Source organism: Mustela nivalis (genome assembly GCF_964662115.1).
Source record: "Mustela nivalis genome assembly, chromosome: 13".
NCBI lineage: Eukaryota > Metazoa > Chordata > Mammalia > Carnivora > Mustelidae > Mustela > Mustela nivalis.
This window is the reverse complement of record NC_139032.1, coordinates 64,091,630-64,110,580: the sequence shown is the minus strand read 5'-3', so window position 1 is coordinate 64,110,580 and position 18,951 is coordinate 64,091,630. Positions and strand designations below refer to the sequence as shown.

Genomic DNA, 18,951 nt, shown 5'->3' with positions numbered 1-18,951 from the left:
GGATAACTGTTCTTTGTTGATAAAATTGTATATAAACCCAAATGGCAAATAAGTAAATAATCCTGGAATGTAGTTCATCAGTTTGGTGTGTTTTAGTTTATTTTTTTTTAAACATTTTATTTATTTATTTGAGAGAAAGCAAAAGCTAGAGAACGAGACAGAGCATGAGCTGTGGGGAGGGACAGAGGGAGAAGCAGGCTTCCCGCTGAGCAGGGAGCCTGACATGGGGCTCGATCCCATGACCCTGGGATCCTGACCTGAGCTGAAGACAGATGTTTAAATGACTGAGCCACCCAGGCACCCCACAGTGTGTTATCTTATAGACTTCACTTCTTCAAGGAGATCTGATAAGTGATAAATAAGTGATATAAATGCAAAATATTTAGGGGACAGTTTTTATATTTCAAAATAAAAAGAGTTTGCAGGAAATAGTCGTCACTGGAAGATGTATTACAATCTCATATTATAAGGGGGATTCATGCATGTTATATGTGGCTGTCACTAAAAAGAGCATCTAGAAACTCTGGAATTTATGTTTTGAGCTCACACACATGCTAGCTGTGGCTCTGGTACTTGGCAAGATCAAAATCATTGCTGTTTCTTGAATGTGGGCTGTAGTGTTGAAATCTCAGCTCTCTCCTCCTTTGATGTGTGATTTTGGGCAAGTAATTGAAATTTCGGAGCCCCAGTTTTTCTTTTTTTCATGACCTTGAAAAGGAGGGTAATAGTTATACCTGAAAACAGTTGTGAGTACTAAAAATGTACGTCAAAGCATCTGTAGGTGCTCAAGGAATGTTTGTTGTCTTTACTTCCTGGTCTATCTAGACAAGAATGTCTGTTGAGAATGGTTTAAAAAAAAAAAAAATCACTGTCTCTAGTCCTGGAGTAAGGAAACATGGTATGACTCTAGCTCTGCTCTGCCCCTAACCAGGTATTTGACCTTGGACCAATTGCTGGACCTCCCTGGGCCTCAGTTTCTCATCTGTAGGACTAGAAGACCTCTCCTGTGCTTATCCAGCTCCAACATTTTTGCCTTTATGATAGGAACTGACAAGAGAGTGCTGATTAAGGGAAACTGAAGTCATATAATTGGGTTGTAATCTCAGTTCCATTGGTTAAACTCTCCAGGGCCTTATTTCACTTTGCCCTCACCAAGTCATCTTCCCTTCAGCAAAGTGGATGCAACCCACTCCAGAGTCATCCTGTTGCCTGATACCTCTGTCACCTGGGTTCCTAAAGGACGGCAGAGGCTGGAGGCCTCCTCTCTGGGATTTCTGGGTATTATACTCAGGAAGAGGAAAGGGTTCTTTGTATACTTCCCAATATTAGTGTCTAAATATCTTCAGGGCTTTCAGTCCCAGGGATTTTTGGATGCTTCCAGTATTCTCCTGAGAGGCTTCTATATAGTCCTGAGCATTTGCAGGAAAGGCAGGCATGGCCTTTGCAGTAGATTTTGTTTAGTGACCCAGGAAATTTAACATGTACAGACTGTGCTGCCAATTCTGACTGCCAGCATCTTCATGTTCTGCTCTAATCTTCCCCAGTGAAGGCCACGGACAACCCAAATCTGCAGAGGCATTCTGGTCCTCTCAGGTGCTGAGCTCTGGTTGGTTCAAGAGCCCTTGATTTCTGCTTTAATTACATCTAAGTGTAAGTAAGGAATTCAGCTCTAGGGACTTCCTATGCCTTTTTCAAATCACGCCTTCAGTGGAGTCAAGGCCATCTGCATGATGGCATTTTGAAAACTGTTCAGCAACTGGGATAATAAGTGTTTATGGATTGGAGGCTCCCTACTGGTGTGACTCCAGGCGCCACATCTACCCATTCAGAAGGCAGTCTTCAGTTGACACCTGTTATAAAACGTAGTACCAAAAAAGTGGTATGCTATATTTCCGAAGCACAGTAATCTCTTATCCCTTTTTTCCTGGACAGTGGATATCAGAGAAATTGGAATTTAAAATGGGTTAGGTAGTATACTGCTCTCAGTGAAAAGTAAAATGCATAAGGAAATTGACCAGCATGTATTTTTAGGCAAAGAGTCTTTTCAAGAAGCAAATTATCAAAGCTCCTTAACAATGATCAGCAATCATTAGAAGCGGCATCTCAAAGACGGTAAGCAAGTCTCCCTTCAGGATGATGTGAGGGGAAGAGACAATCTGTGAGAGAATTTAGAGCACTCATGTGCAGCGTAGATAGAAGAGGGGGGAAACACATTTTTTTTTTTAAGTTAAAAAAACAATCCACAACCATTAATGGGTACCTATAAATCTTTCCCAGGAAAAAAATGTCATTTTAAAGACTGAGGGCATTAGCATCAACAGCAGCAAAATCATGTCTCATGATTTAAAAAAGCAAACAATCAAAAACAAAAAGGAAGTCATGTGATCATGTACGAAAGGGAAAAAGATGTGAATTATGAAGTGCTAAAAGGGGCTTCAACGGATGAGATTGTTCAGAGCCTGGAAGAGCAGGTTCAGAGGCAGCGCAAGGGACCACAATGTGTCCTTTGTCTCAGCAGCTGCGACCCACGTCAGCCAGCCAACAGACTTGCACGCAGTGAGAGCCCACTCTGTTCCACACTGTGCTTTGGGCTTTTATACTCACTTCAAGAGCTGACAGCCCGGAAACCCCCCCCAAATGAAGAGTCACAATTTCCTCCAAATTGTGCCTTTCTATCAAATTGTGTTTGTCTCTTCCTTTCCTAGGAAATTCGAGATTAGTCTTATATATGCATGCGTGCACGGCTGCATGCAAACTGTGAGCTGTTTCAGGGCTCGCACGCTAGACATCGAAAGTACTGTTGCTTCAATACTAAATACTCCCCTTGTCACTTTGTTGGGAGGCCAAGGAAAAGGTTTCATAGCCATTTTCTCATGCCTTGCGGGGCTGGCACTGAGGTAAGATAGAGGTAAATCAGATTCTCCACTGAGTTAAATCCTCTTATCCAAACAGACTCTCTGCCCTGGACTCTGAGTGTACAAGTTTCCTCAGGAGGCCAGAGGCAGCAGGCACCCAGGGTTTCCACACTGGTTAGTATGCACTCCGCAGATTTCTTGGAAGTGCGGGCTACTGCTTTTGGCTGAACAGTTCTGGACACAATAAATCCCCCAAGCTCTAACCTTTCCTGAAGATCTGAGACAGCCATGGCCTGTCCCTGTGCAGTTTATCCCAGGAGGCTTTGCCTCAACATGATGCTGATCTCTTCTGACAGCAGCGCACAAAAGGAGAAATAGGAAATGACAGGGCAAACACTCGGCAGAGTCTTTTCCCTTGTGCTTTTCCTGTGCGTCCCCGCAGCAGTGAATGGGGCTGTTAATGCCCATCCCCAGGGACAAACAGCAGTGGAAGGTGCTGGGCTTTCCTATGGCTAACGTGCTTGAGAATGCACAGAAAACCGGCATGCAGGTTGAGCTACTTCTTTGAAAACTGACATTAGTTAATATCATACAAGTCACCCCAGAGGGTCTTGCCTTCCCTCTCTTCCAGCGAAAACAGGAAATGGGTCTAAGGAAGGAATAAACAACGATAACGAAAACTCTATGCTGTTCTGCGAAAACCTGACCAGCCACAGAGTGTAAAAATCAAACTCCAGAAAGAAAGTTGAGACTTAGGGCTTGGGAACATGACATGTGGAGCTTTCCAACCAGAATATCTTTTTTTTTTTTTTAATAGCTTTCATGGAATGTTAGAAATGGAAAGATCTTGGAGATCATTAGCCCAACCCCTCCTTTTATTTACAGATGAGAAACGGAGCCTCTAGAGGGAACATGACTCACCAGAGGTCACACAATTATCGGAGGCAGAGCCATGACTGGGATCCTTGCCTCTCCTGATATCCTGATATCCACCTGAGACCCGCTGACTGCAGCGTGAAGGGAACAGGGAACGCACACACAGAAACGGGCTGTACGAAGTTAGAGACTTGGGATCTTGATCCCCATGGCCCAATAAAGGCTGCTCTTGGACAAGCCATACCTCCCAAGGATGGGACAGAAGAATTGAATACAGTTCCTTCCTCCCAGGAAATGTACCTGGGTATCAGAAGAGTTCTGCTCTGTACCCTGACGCTACTCACTTATTTTCAGGTCCTGGGGGACGATCAAGCACTGTCGGCAGGGTTCCAAAGCCATGCGGCTCTCTGCTATTAACCTGTCAGCTGCAATCAGCCTTGGCTTCTAGCAATGCCCCTCATTTGGGAGCCAAAGGAAAGTGGAACCAAATGGGCGGCTATCTGTTCAGTCACCTACAGAACTAGCTGGACCTTCAGTGAGCCATTTAACCTAGTTAAGTCTCAAGGTTCTCAACTCAGAAATGAAGGGAACTGGACCACATCCTTTCTCTATGCTCTTTGGGGTGTCTTTTCTATTTTGCTGGGATGTTGGAAGGACAAGTTAGGCAAAAATCTACAGAATATAAATAAAGATGTCATGCTTATAGCCCTCACTTATGGAATATTCCTCAGCTTATATCTTAGGGACCTGCTAGCATTATTGGTCACATTGTTCACCCAGGGAAGCAAAGAAATGGAGAGGGTTCCACACCTGAGAGCCAGAGTAGAACTGCGAGTTCTTAGTCCTCAGTTCACTGCTTCTTGACCACACCCTTTGACTTCCCAGTGGAGCAATTGACCCCCATGTAAATTTGTGTCATTTGGGGAAAAGTAATCAATGGAAGAGACAGGATCAAACTTTGCAAACAGAACAGTTTCTGCTGAAAATCCTAGAATGAAAGAACTACCATTTTTGCCCGGGGAGATTCATCATCAAAAGCTATCATTATTGGCCAGGGAGAACATTCTTCACTAAGTTCTGTTTTCCTATTTTTGTTTTGTTTTGTTTTTGTTTTTGTTTTTGCTGTGTGTTTTTCTTTATTAGAATTGAGAGTTTCAAGTCTAATTAGAGATTGGTCATTTCACAACTACTGCCAGAAGAACTAGAGTATACAATGTTTTAAAAATGTATCTTTTGATTTGAAAATATTACACATTCATGTAGAATTTGGAAATGAATATATAAGTATAAAAGAGAAGAAAAAATTAACTGTACCATTAGCACTCATAGATAATAGCTATGAATTTTTAGTTATTTTGTACTAGTCTTTTTATATATTATTATAAATGTGGGATTATCTTGCAACACACAGAAGGTATCTTCTTAGGGTCATTAAATAGACCCACAGACAACCACATGCCACATTTGGCACTGGTCTACTTGGAAGGAACCATAGCTTGCCAACAGGGAAGCATCACATGCTCCTCTTCAGCACGTGTCTTCACAGTGGTCCAGCAGAGCCGTGGAGCTCAGGTGCAAGAGACCATAGACACATCAAAGGATGCAAGAGCCACTGGGGCTTACAAGCCCCACACCCTATAGAAGTCAACATATGGTGCAGCAACTCCACAGGCATAGCCTTCAGGGTCCTACAATGGCTGTGCCAAATTTCCAGAGTCATTGCACTTAGAAGTCATAGCACGGCACCTCCTTGGGTAGTTATAGTCCTCGGAGTCCGGGTGCAATTCACCAATCAGGGGTTAATCTTGCCTAGCAACACAGTGGATACATACCACTTTTCCCTTTTCTAGGGAAGTGGACCCAGAAAATTAAAAGAAAGTCAGATTCTCTTGTGAAAGGGAGAAAGATTTTACATGCAATACTGCCACATTTTTTTAGCCCTTAAAAAAATCTTAACATTATATCAAAAGCCTGTTTCATTGCTATTAAAGGTGTTTCAAAAACACAGCTGTCTCCTAATGTATTTACACAATCCTCTAGGACTGTGTATTTAGCTAGTTCCAAGGTTTCCAATGAAACTACTGTTGACATGAACATCCCTAAACACAAATCCTTATATTTATGTAAAACTGATTATTTCCTTAACGTGAATTCAGGGACTGGAATTAATGACTGAGTCTGAAGTTTACAAACTTTTAATATATCTTACTTCAATGAGAACTGTGTGAAAGTTTCTGTACCTTCAACAACACGGTGTTTCTTTAAAACATTTGCCAATTTTACAGAAAGGGGGAAATACTGTCCTTGTCAAAATTACTTCTCTTTGATAATGGATAAGTATAGAAATGTTCAGGCACACAGTCAATTTACTGTTTTGTTACTTGTCTATTCTTGTCTTCTGTTTTTATTTGGGAAGCTCATTTTTTTAAGGAAAAGTAAATATTAAGGATATTTACATTTGAGTCATATATCCTATAAACTTTCTGTGGTCTTTTTCCTTGGTTAGAAATGCTTATTTTTAGGTAGACAAGTGTATCAATCCTTTTCTATATGCTTGCATCAACTTTCGTAAGGGAGATTGTTTTTGCTACCGAGTGATTTTGTGGGTGTGCATGCAGACTTTTTAAGTGTTTAAAATCCATATTTTTCTTGCTTTGTAATGTGCACTAAAAAGCCTTCCATTTGTTTTTAGGCTCTGGGACATTTTATAGAATTATGGATTTTCTATTCCTTGAGAGTTTGAAGGAATTTTTACAGCTACATGTCCTCAGTACCATTTTACGAGATAAATTTTAGATATGTTTAAAAATTTATTCTGTTTTTATTCACTATTTCGCTTTTCTACATCTTTTTAGGGCATTGTTAGTAAATTATCTTTTCATAAAATATTACCAGTTTTATTGAGAAGAAAGCATTTACTGGCAGAGACTTGTAAATACAATTTATTTTTTTAAGGTTTTATGTATCTGAGAGAGAGAGTGAGTGATCGAGCAAGAGAGAATGCACATGAGCCAGGGAGGGGCAGAGGGAGCAGCAGACTCCCCACTGAGAAGGGAGCCTGATGTGGGACTTGAACCCAGGTCTCTGGGATCATGACCTGAGCCAAAGACAAACGCTTAACTGCATGAGCCACCCAGCTGCCCTGTAAATACAATATAGACTTTTAAAGGTTCATGTATTTTTGCTTATACATATATATGTATATGTTTTAACTTTTTTTTTACTTCTGCTTTTCTTATATTAGACTATCTAGGGGGTTGAACATTTTACTTTTCAAAGAATCAGCTCCTGATTTTATTTGTTAATTCTATTTTTTTCTGATTCACTATTTTTTTTTTTTTTTTGGCCCTAATTTTTCCTAATCAGTTTCCCTTGCTTTATTTAGGTTTTTTTGTTTTTTTTTTTTTTGGATGGAAAAAAACTCTCTAATTCCACTAAGTAATTACAGGAGAACCTAGGCAATGATATATATCCTGGGACTAGGAAGAAGAGAGGAAAATACATTAGTAAGTCAACATATCACTCAGAGAGATGTCTGAATACATAAGAAAATGATACGCTTCTGAGACAAAAAGACATCAGGACATGATTCCGGAATAAATCTATTGCTGTTCCTGGGTTTTTAAGTGGAATCTCATTCTCTTCAGGTACAGGAAGTTGGTCTGTGATCCTGAAGAGGGTGAAAAACAGTTTCTAGCCAGGTTCTTTGTTCCCCTACTTCTAAACACTTAGTACATGCCAGACACTGTGCGGAGTTATTTGTACGAACCGTCTTATTAAAATCTCATGAGAGCTCCATGAAGTAGGGAGTCCTGTTATCCCTGTTTTATGGTGGGGGGAGAGGGGGCAACAGAGTGACTCACCGAAAGTCACATAGACAGGATGGGAATCCAGGTGTGTTATTCGGCAGAGCTTGTATTTTTAACTACCGCAACACACCGCAGTTTTATCACAGCTGACCTTAATTGCTACAGCATCGTCTTATCATTTAAAGGCATGGCGGGGTGGGGTGGGGGGGGGGCTTGTAGAGCCAAGGATCAATGATCAAAATGAAATTAAAGTACTATGACTCATTATGCCCATATTCTTTCTCCTCAACATTCTATTCCATTACTCATCTTAAAGCAAGCAAAACATGGACATAGAAAAAACTTGAACTGCATGTCTGAGCCATCGGAATATTTCTCAGCATGGCAGTCAATATTTTTATTACCAAAAGAGGGGAGAGGAAGAGGGTAGGGAGGAGAAGGGGTCAGAGCTGGGGGGAGGCAGCTCTTAGAAGAGATACGGGGAAATGACAGCAGAGATTACATCCCAACCAATCTGACCTTGTAGCCTGTTCAGACACAGAAAGGTTTATCTTAAAACACTCACAAAGTCATTTTTAAAATTGAAATTAAAATGTCTAAGGGTTCAAGCCCTTTACGGGATAACACAGATCTATTGAGTTTAGGCTTTTGAAACAGTTTCTTCTGAGAAGGGTCCAGCCAATTCTTTTGCCTCCTGAGAGAGAAGAATGAAATAAATGAAGGTAAAGTTGTAGCTGAATTGAACGTGATGTAATGTGAACACAGCCAGAGTCACCAAGGAGGAATCACAGCAAACTTCAGGTCAAGCGACAGCCCAGTCTGGAAGTTCAATCAGAACAGCAGGAGACGAAGGCCCTGGGGAATCTGTTCCACTCCGATCTGAGTCTTTAAATCAGCGCCAGCATTTACATTCGAGACCTCTCTTGAATACCACCCACAGCATATCCCCCCCCCCCCCCAGAGCACAGCAGCTACTCTTCACTAAAGTACTAGCCAATCAAGCCTGTTGATTTAGAACATTCCCACTTACTTACAAAATGCATATATTTATATACATTCAGACGCCAAAAACAAAAGCCACCTATAAAAGACAAGGCCTATTTTAATAAGATTTTTTTTTTTTTTTTAATGCAGAGTTACATTCAAGGCTTTGGCTGGAACAGAACACCCCAGTAAGGCTGGGTGAATGCCCAGGAAGGGAGGAAAAAGGAGAAAAGGAAGACAGGAAATATTATTTCGGATCTGACAGTAGTGAAGGAAGTGTATTCTGTACTTACAATAGCAGTTGGGGTGGCAGCCAGCACACAATAGAGCACCAGAGGGGTGATGAAGCTTTCTTCCTCTGTCCCCGGGTAAGGCTTCATTAAGTCTCCGTCCTGACAGAAGAATCCTTGGATATGCACCTGAAAAGTGTCAGTGCATTCGAAGTAGTAGGCAAGCAGCACTGTCCCAGCCATGATGACAAGCTGAAAATACAGCATGGCCACACAGAGACATTAGCAGGACTTCGGAGCAGCGCTCGCCCCGCAGAACACACTCCCTCCATCACCCCAGCCGCTCTCCTCCTTTTGGTATTGGCAAGTGTGTGCGTGCCTGCCTCAGCACGCTCTGGGCTCGGGGAGTGTGTGCTTGCTTGTCTGCCTCGTAACATCTGTTATAGAAACCTTCCAGAAAATAATGAACAGCTCCCATCGGAAAGGCAGACCACGGCAAGGCTTGGAGGGAGACCCCGCTTCTGCTGGCCACCCTCTCAGAGGATGCTTGGGAGCCAAGGCAGTATTTCCAATCGGGACAGTGGTGAAAAGTCAAGGGGCAGTGGCATAAGAACTGGCAAGATGTAGATGTGAGAAATTTTGTAAAGTATTAGAGATAGACTTACCTTCTTACAAAATATTAGAGGCAGGTAAATCATGAATGAATGAACAAACAGGAAAGCTGAAGCCTAGAAACGTTAAAAGCCTAGAACCACACCCTAAATTACTAGCCGAACACATGGTCCAAGAATCCTAGACCAGGCACAGCTGTCACCTTCTCCAAAAAGGTGCCTTTATTCCAAAATGCTTTCCACCAGTAAATGCAGGGCTTTCCTGGTAACATCTTATCATAGACACAGATCCTTCATAAGGTTTAGATATAAAAGGGGACACACTTAACCTTTCATTTCGACTCACAAATGTCCCAGGTACTCACTGAGGTTTAGATGTAGCTTTTGGGTATGAGAAGTTGAGGGAATATGAAAAAGTCAACATTAGTTTTCTTATTCATATTTAGAAACACTAAAATGCCAAATAAGATGGTGATAAAGGTAGATAGGAGACAGGTTTTTGAGGTTATGAAATTACAGAAAATTAAGCTGGAAGAGGTTCTGGAGATCTTCCCATCTAAACCTTTAATTCCTAGATGAGAAGGCAGAGGCCCAGCAAGGGGAACTGAGCACTGCTAAATTATCCAACAGGTTATCTAAATAGGTACTTAGGTTGAGAATCAGCAAAGCAGGGAAACTAAAATGGAGGGGAAAAAATTTTTTTAAGTGTTGATTTTTTTTTTTTTTTTTAAGTATCAAAGTAATCATTACGGAAAAAAAAATCAGATCTTGGGAGGATGTCTTTGTACATCGTTTATGGCTTAAAATTTTTTTTGTTTGGAAGTACATATGGGGCAATGAGGAGAAAAGAAGGGTTTAGGAAGGCTAAAAAGTAAGAAGTTCTTATGCCAGCCTTGGAATGACTAACCCAATGTCATGACATAGATAGTTAGTGTAAGTCTGGGACTAGAAACCCACATTTTTCTGATCCCCAGGAGAAAAAAACAAAACAAAACAACCTCCCCCCCCAAAAAAACCCCACCTGTATCATGGGATCAAAATTTCACCCTCCACAAAAGCCTGCAGAGTTATGGGGGGGAGCAGAGGCTCAACTCTAGTGCAGAGAGGCTTCTTTTTTACCTGTTTCCTATCCATTTCTTTAGTCCCAGCATTACAGAGAAGCTCTATACTCTGGACACTCTCTGAAACCCGACACAGCCTCTACTTGTGATCTTATCCCTGCAGTGCCTCCTCGTTACAGCTGAAAGCATTCAGGAGCTTTGAGCTGTAGTGTGTCTTAAACGTGAACTCCTAACAATTCTGCTAGAAGGGTCTTTGTCCTTGATCTCAACCATTGCCTCCTTTCTTGATTTCCAGGTAGGTCACAAACCATACTTCCCATGCACCGCCCTTCAGACACGACTTATCTCTGGTTCTACAAGGGCTATATTCTGCTCTCTGGCCTTTCCTTCCTCTCTCCCCCAGTGGACCTTCTGTCACAACTTCTGACCATCTAGTCATCTCTGGATACTCCCGTGTGTTTCTCCGTGCCTGACGGTATTTCTGGGTGAATTTGCCACGTGTAAATCACCAGGGCTCGGGTCAGCCCTCTCTGCTTTCTTTTCTTTGAGCCCCAGAGAGGAGATATGGGTAAGTATGAGAGAGAGGTGCTCCAAAGCTGCCCCTGCTAATGGGTGCTCCTGCTGGAAGCTAGTAGATCTCGTCGCGGTCATGAAGTTTCTCTTCCTTTCTTGTTTCACTGGTCAACTGAGCTGACCTAATGGGAAGGAGCCTAGTCAGGTGACCTGAATGTTTCGGAGCTGAGGAAACACTATGATGCCCACAGTTTGGGGGGCTTTCCCTCTACGGCTGTCTGTGTCTCCTGCACAGGCCTGATCTGGGATTTCTAGACATCTCCTCCTTGTGGCTGGAAACATATTTCTGTCCCGTGGCTTCATCAGCCCTTGGGAAACAACTACTTGGAAAACAGGCAGGAAACAGCTACTTGGAGAACAGGCGGGATCTACAGGAGCTTTTGAAGAAAAAAAAAACAAAAATGGCATCTAGCTTCCTCCACAGAGGACAAGTATCAGATTTTCCTGGACACCCCTGTGCTACCACTTTCATTTTAAAATGGGCGGGATGAAAGTGAAGTCCACAAAAGCAAAAATGTACACAGGTAAAAAGACTCACTAGAAAAACGTAGGCTAGAAACTTTTAGAACATAGAACCATCTTAACTTCAAATACATCAAAATCAACACTAATGCCAACAAAAAAGCCAAGGCCAGTATGCCTAAATTTGAAATCTATAGAATAAATCTCGAACAGCTGCCTGGTCAGTTCAATCCTGGAAGCAGCACTGAAAGAGAATGGAATGAATGCGTGAATTAGTCAGTTGCGGGGCATTAAGGAACAGAGAGCCTCGGAGACTCAGGGTGGTATGGGAACGTGGGAACTTGTGCAGCCTGGTGGACAGAACTGACCCGGAAGCATAAGTCTACTGACCCTGATCATTCTCCCTGATCAGCCAGAAACTCCTGCCTGCCGTCTTCAAGTAATGCTCAAACTCCCTGGAGAGTCTCCTGTAATGCCAGTTAGACACGTACAGAAGCAAAGCCAGAATGATTCAGATCTTGATTTCTAGGTTTCTTTTCTATGGAACATTCTCTTGGGACCACAGATTAAAAAGCAGCTTTGCATTTACTGCAGGAACAGAAACACTGCAGTGGTTCTGCTTCCATGAGCAGAAGAGGTCCGCCTTGCCACTCTGATGACAACGCACGATTAGCCATCAGAGTCCTCCCTCCTTCCTCTCGGTCCTGGGCCGTGATCCATCACTGTCTAGGTCTGTGTCGTTAGTGCCAGCTGGCACACTTGCCATCTCTGTTGCCTTCTCCAGCGCCATTTAGAGATGCATGGAGGGAGGCCATAATGTTGGTGTCACATGAGCAGATGGTGAGGCTGTGCCGGACCCAAGCGCTAGTGGAGGGTTGATGATACCCGTGTGAAAGGAGCAATTATGGCTGTTGGGGCGGGGGGAAGGGCCTTATGTACCACGGTTTTTCCTCAGCTTCACTTCCTAAGAATGACAATCTGGTATATAAAAACACATTAAATCCCGACTGTTCCACAAGGATTCAGAAGGCAGAAGCCAGCAATATCCAAAATTGTGCCTCTCAGGGTTGAGATCACTACCCTCCAGTGATGAGAGAAAAGTGAAGGTCACAATGAGTGATAATGGGGGCGGTCACAAAGCTGAGGGAAAGGGCGGAGATGACAGTACACTTTCCTTGGGTCTGTAAAGTCTGGAGCAATTGTGGACATTAATTTATATGACTTGATATAAGCTCAAAGAGTGGGGGAATGGGTAATGATGGTATGACTCACGACAGCAAGTGAATACGAGAATGTGTGTGTGTGGACACGTGTGTGCACTCATCCAGGAGCCTGGAAGCAGACATGAGAGGACTGGTATCTGGTCTGGAGTGTTAGGGGCATATGTGAAACTGGGAAGCCCAGTCTAGGTGATGAACTATCTCTGTTTGCTCAAGACTGAGGGGTTCCTGGAACATGGGACCTTTCAGTACTCAAACTGAGATCATCCCAAACTAACTGGTGTGCTAGGTCACTCTGCCTGAGGCAATGAATGTTTTCCTCCCCAAAGGGTTTTCTCATTCTGGTTTTGCCAGCAACTATCAAGCCCACTGCAAATTAATCAGACAACAACAACTGGTTGTGGTAACTGCCTCTGTGTTCAGTCCCAAACTAAGTGCTGTGAAGATGCAGAATTTGTGATCCGGCTGGGGAGTGCTCATCAACACAAGAACCAGGCGATGGTTGGTAGATCTGTAGGAGGGTGTCAGCTGATCCCCAGCTGGGGTTCATACATGGCTGCCTGTGAACTGGTAGGGAGGGAGTTGACAGAAGAATAGGTAAAGGGCTGAAGGATGGAAGAGAAGGGAGTAAAGGGGATGGAGAGGACAGCATGGGGTCTGTTTAGGAGACTGGTTTGAACTAAGCCCCAGGGGTATATGATCAGTTCAAAGTCAGCAGGGATAAAAGAAACTCAGCAGAAGGCGAACTGTATCAGAGCTTAGATAGTAAGATTCAGTGTGGTTGTGATGCAGAGGTGATGTCTTAGTGAGGACTTCCGGAAATCATACACATGAAGGACTTGCATGCTTTTCATATTAAGATAGAGCCAGCTAAGCACGAGTGTCTGTAGCTGCACACAAGGGCTGGGGTGGGAAACCCACAGGTAGGGTGCTAATGGAAGTGTGAACCAAGGTCGTAAGCAGGAGGGAAAACATAAGAAAATGGATCATGAGCTGTTGTGAGACCTCCAGGGGCACCTTTAGAAGTAAGTGTGACCCTCTGAGAGGAGTTGGAAGTTCTCCACATAAACAACAGAGGAAAGAGCCAAGAAAGAGGAGGAAGAGATGGTGCCAATAAGGGTCAGGATATATATGATGCATACATCCCAGGTACTCTCTAAAAACTTTACATACATTAACTCTGCTTCTGCCCAATGACCCTGCATGGCAGGTATATTATTATTTCCATTTTTCAGGTGATGAAATAGAGGCACAGAGAGACTACATGACTTGTATAATGTCACACAACTCATGGGGTGGACCCAGGATGATGACTAAATATGATGCATTTCTCTCCCCAAACTTTTGTGGCCTGCGGAAAATCAGGTCACAAATATGTCAGCATGACATTGAGTGGTAGACTGGATACTACCAACTTGAGTGGTTTATTCAAATGTTTCCTAGTGTCAGTTTCCTTATTTGTAGGAAAGTTAATAAATAACTCATAAATATGCAATGAGGCATGTTTGTATATTCTCATTTTGTTCCAAAAAGGAGTTTTAACAACCTCCATTAAATAAAGTAAGTGAGCATTGGTGAGAATTTGGAACAAAAGAAGAAAGGACATAAGTAAGGAGACAGAATTCCAACCTGGAGTAAAAGTTTTCTAATAGTCAACACAATAGGGAAATGCTGGTCAGTTGCACATTTCACAGTATCTGTAAGATAAAACTAACCAATGGATAAAGATAAGTAGAATCTTTCTAATATAGTAACTGGACTGGAATTCTTCCTAGGTTCTTATAAAAAGTCTGATAAAGAAGGGCTCAATGTGGAATACGATGGTGCTGTTTTTCATCATATGGGACTCCATGTCAATTTTTTTTTTAAGATGTATTTATTTATTGGGGGGCGTGAGAGTATGGGGAGGGGCAGAAGGAGAGAGAGGGGATCTCAAGCAGATACCCCTCCTGAGCTCAAAGCCTGATGTGGCACCAACCTCACGGCCCCAAGACCACGACCTGAGCGCGAAATCAAGAGTCAAGAGGCTTAACTGACTGAGCCACCCACGAGTCCCTTCCCCTGTCAATTCTTAACATAGGCTGATAACATCACATCAAAGCAAAATGCACAAAAGCAATACTGTGGGACAGACTTGAGGAGGCGGGTATTACGGTCAGTCTAGGTTGAACTAGAGAGATAGCACGATGAAAGGCTTAGAGTGTGGGACACATTTCCTGAGTTGGAAATTCACTCTGCTGCTTATTAGGCATGGGATTTAAAATCTTGTGCTTCAGTTTCTCCATTTGAAAAATGGGGTAGCACAAGAATGGTATAGTAAACTGTACATTAACTGTGTATTTAAAGCATTGTCTGACTAGGAAGAATGAGCCAGACTATATATACTTCAAATACTTCTTCCCAGGTATTGTTTCTCTCGGCTTAGATTTTTAAGAAACTATTAGGTGGCAGTCAATTAGAGACTATTTTCTAGTAAGTAACCTGCTAGTGAAATACAGACCTGTATTTTTTTTACTGATTTAATTGTTGAATATACTTACATGTTATTACTAGACTAGTGGAAGAACTTTAATCAGGCTCATCTCTGTAGGACAAGTCCCTTAACTTCTCCACGTCCCAGTTCTTACATGAGAAAAGTTTGAGCTACTTTTCAAAGTTGTAATGAGAATTGAGGATATTATACATAAACATCAACAACCCTATTTCGGGACATAGTAAATGCTTAGTAAACGGTATCTCTACTTATTATTATACTCATTTACTATCATTGACTCTTAATATGTCCCTTAGTATGGTGGTTTTCCAAACTGCAGGTCTGAAACCATTATTGAGTTATGAAACGCATGTACACAACATCAGAGTTCAACTAGAATTCTTTTAGTGGAAGAGAACAGAATAGAATTGCATATATCAGAGAGTTTCACACATAGTAAGAGCAAGTTTTTTATGTGAAATATGTTTAGTATATAACATACAGGCAGAGGAAGTGTGTATAATATAGTATGAAATTATTTCTTACTGAGAGTAAAACAAAAATCCTTCAATGAGGCATTATTTTATTTGATACTTATCTCATAGTGTGCAAGTTCCTTATACATATAAGTGACTAATACACACAGGTTCAAATCCCAAATCCACTAATTATCACTGTATGACTTTGAATCAATTACATAACCTATCTATTCCTTACTTTCCTCACCTGTGAAATGGGTAACTCCTTACATGAGAAATGAATTCTCATTGGAATGGTATGAGAACTATATGATGATTTAGGATATCGAAACCACTTATCAGGTACTCAACAACTGTTAGCTATTTTTTAAATTAAAACTTGAGTAGAATATAAATTTTTTTCTGATAAGCAACAAATACCACATGCACCAAAGTATGTAAGAGAATATAAAATCATCACATTAGCCAGGACTGAATAATCCGATAGTTTTTCCATCTACAAAATAATGCTTCTTGATAAATATTGTATTTCTACACATACAAGTTTTTAAGAGCCATGTAACTATTCTCAGTTTGTTATTTGCAAACAATACTATCTCTCAAGATATGAAGGGGTAAAAATAAAATTATTAAGCCATTAGTTAATTCTCCTTTGTCAGTATATTTGATCCTTATTTGCCCTTTATAAATCATATTTTCTGAGACAGTTTTTGAAAAATTTATTTTACTGTGGTAAGAACACAAGATGAGATCAACCCCCTTGACAAATACATAAGCATACTATATGGTATTACTGGTCACAGGTGCAATGTACCTCAGATTTTTTTTTAGCTTATTCAACTTACTTAACTGAAACTGAAACTATGCCTTTTGATTAATAATTCTCCATTTCCCTCCTCAGACCTGTGTCTTTTAATTAATAGGCAATTAAGCTGTGGTTAAGAATAACATTCTCTTGTGAAATCTGGAAAACTTACAATAATAGATCAGTGTATGTAGGAGAACTCGCCTCCCTTCTTTAACAAGAACAAAGGTATACCCATAGGCAAGAATATGTGGATGAAATGAGATTGTTCAGTCATTCAACTAATATTTATTGAGTGCCTACTATGTGCAGGCATTGGGGGCATTCACCTGCTAACAAAATTGAATCACCAATAATAAAACTGTTAACCAAACAGACATAATCTCTGGGGCTTTCTGTGGCGGCGACAGATATTACAGAGGCAATCCCAAATAAAGGATAGTAAAGACTCATTGATTAGCCACATAACAAGCTATATAACTTGAAATGCATTTATTTACATTATACTCATACCTCACCGTAGGATACTGGGTTACCCTCATTAAAAGATGAGAAAATTAAAAAAAAAAAAGGAAGAAAAATAATTAAAGCTCACAGACCTAGTGAATGGTGGAGTCAGGATTTGAACCTCTGGTGCCATGTAACCATTCTTTTATACTTCAAACCTGAGTTAGCATAATGAGATAATGTCTGTAAAATGCTTAGCACATGGTAAGTGTTTAATCCTTTCTCTTGTTCTTTGAGTGCTATAGGTTTGTTCTTTCCTTATTTATTTATTTATTATATTTTATTTATTTATTTGACAGAGAGAGATCACAAGTAGACAGAGAGGCAGGCAGAGAGAGAGAGGGAAGCAGGCTCCCCACTGAGCAGAGAGCCTGATGCGGGGCTCGATCCCAGGTCCCTGAGATCATGACCTGAGCCGAAGGCAGCGGCTTAACCCACTGAGCCACCCAGGCGGCCCTGTTCTTTCCTTTTTTAAAAGAGTTTTTATTTAAACTCCAGTTAGTTAACATACGGTATATTAGTCTCATGTGTACGATACAGTGACTCACTTTCATACAACATGCTTGTTCTTTTCAATGCTTTTTTACATGGCTTTGGGGTAAGATGGGGGTTACCTGAGCCCTCCCCCCCATAACCACCTTTTTCCTTTCTTAGTATTTAAAACCACTACTTTCTCCTGCCTCTGACCATTTTTTTCCTGGACTGCTTTTACTTCCTTTTTACTGTGCTTGGTTGATAAACAGTAGTACCTTCCTAGGATTTATCCTTGCCCCTCCTCTCCCTGCTCTCTTCTTGGGAGACCACATGTCTTTCTATGGATTCTACTCTTTATTTATTTATTTGACAGACAGAGATCACAAGTAGACAGAGAAGCAGGTGGGGGGGCGGGAGCAGGCCCCCTGCCGAGCAGAGAGCCTGATGTGGGGCTCAATCCCAGGACCCTGGGATCATGACCTGAGCCGAAGGCAGAGGCTTTACCCCACGGAGCCACTCAGGCGCCCCTCCTTGGATTCTACTCTTATATTGATTCTGTCGACCCTTCCTATCACCACTCTTGGACCCCCTGCACACTCCCCTGACCACCAACCTTGTGGTCCACAGATAGTCCAAATGTCGTTTGGAGTTTGGCATTTCTCCTCCCCTTCACCTGCCACTTTTCTTGAGTTTCTCTATCCTGGTAAATCTAATCAATACCTTCTCAGTCACCCGCATTGGAATTCTCAATGTCATTCCAGACCATTCTTCCTTCACCCTTTTCACTCCTCCTCATGCCATCCCTGGTGAGTTGTCGGTTCTCTCTGACCACACTGCCCCTCCTATTTGTCGTATTTTTGTTCTGCCAGCTGCCATGTTCTTATTCAGGATCCCATACTCTGCCAAGTATACTTCTGAAATCTTGTCCCACCTGCTCATGTTGCCTTTGGGATCTCAGCCCCTTCGTGCCATCACCTACTTTGCTGCTAAAGAGTTATGATCCTAAGACACATATGATTGTGTCTTGCTACTCCTCCCAAATCTTCAGTGATAGCTATTTCAGGTAAATTAAGCAATTTTCTCTCTGTCGTACACCTTAGGCTTTGTCCTACTCAGGTTTTGGTAATGGAGAGAAAAAGTTTATCATTTGACTAGAGAACAAGCCAGTAAACCTCATCAGGCATTACTCCTCAGTTAGGAGAAAATACAGAGGTCTTCCTCTCAGTCCGGGCGGCTTAGGCCTTCCTGCCTGGCGACTCTTTAAAGAACAGATATAAATATAACAGTCTTGTCTTTTTGTCCCCCCCATTTCTATCCTCTAGCATCAAATTTGTTATTTATTGGTGAATAGTATGGAGAAATGTCAAGTGTATAATATTCTCGGTCGATACACAATTACACTAAGGAAAGGATAATTATTAAGTCTAAGTTAAGCTAAATTGGGCCACAGAATTTTCTCTTTGATCTTCTGCCATTAGGGATTTTTAAAAATTCAATGACACGGATGAGTATAACAACACAAAATTGGCAAG

The 18,951-nt window shown here is 41.7% G+C and overlaps 1 protein-coding gene across 2 annotated transcripts in view; it reads right to left on the bottom strand.

The window, feature by feature from the left end:
* PLPPR1 (phospholipid phosphatase related 1) overlaps positions 1–18,951 on the bottom strand; it is a 254,231-nt gene that overhangs the window by 32,975 nt on the left and 202,305 nt on the right. For both annotated transcript variants that reach the window (XM_082696793.1, XM_082696794.1), the window contains one exon: positions 8,818–9,006. In XM_082696793.1, coding sequence (XP_082552919.1) covers positions 8,818–9,006 — 189 coding nt within the window. The remainder of the gene's footprint in view (positions 1–8,817; positions 9,007–18,951) is intronic.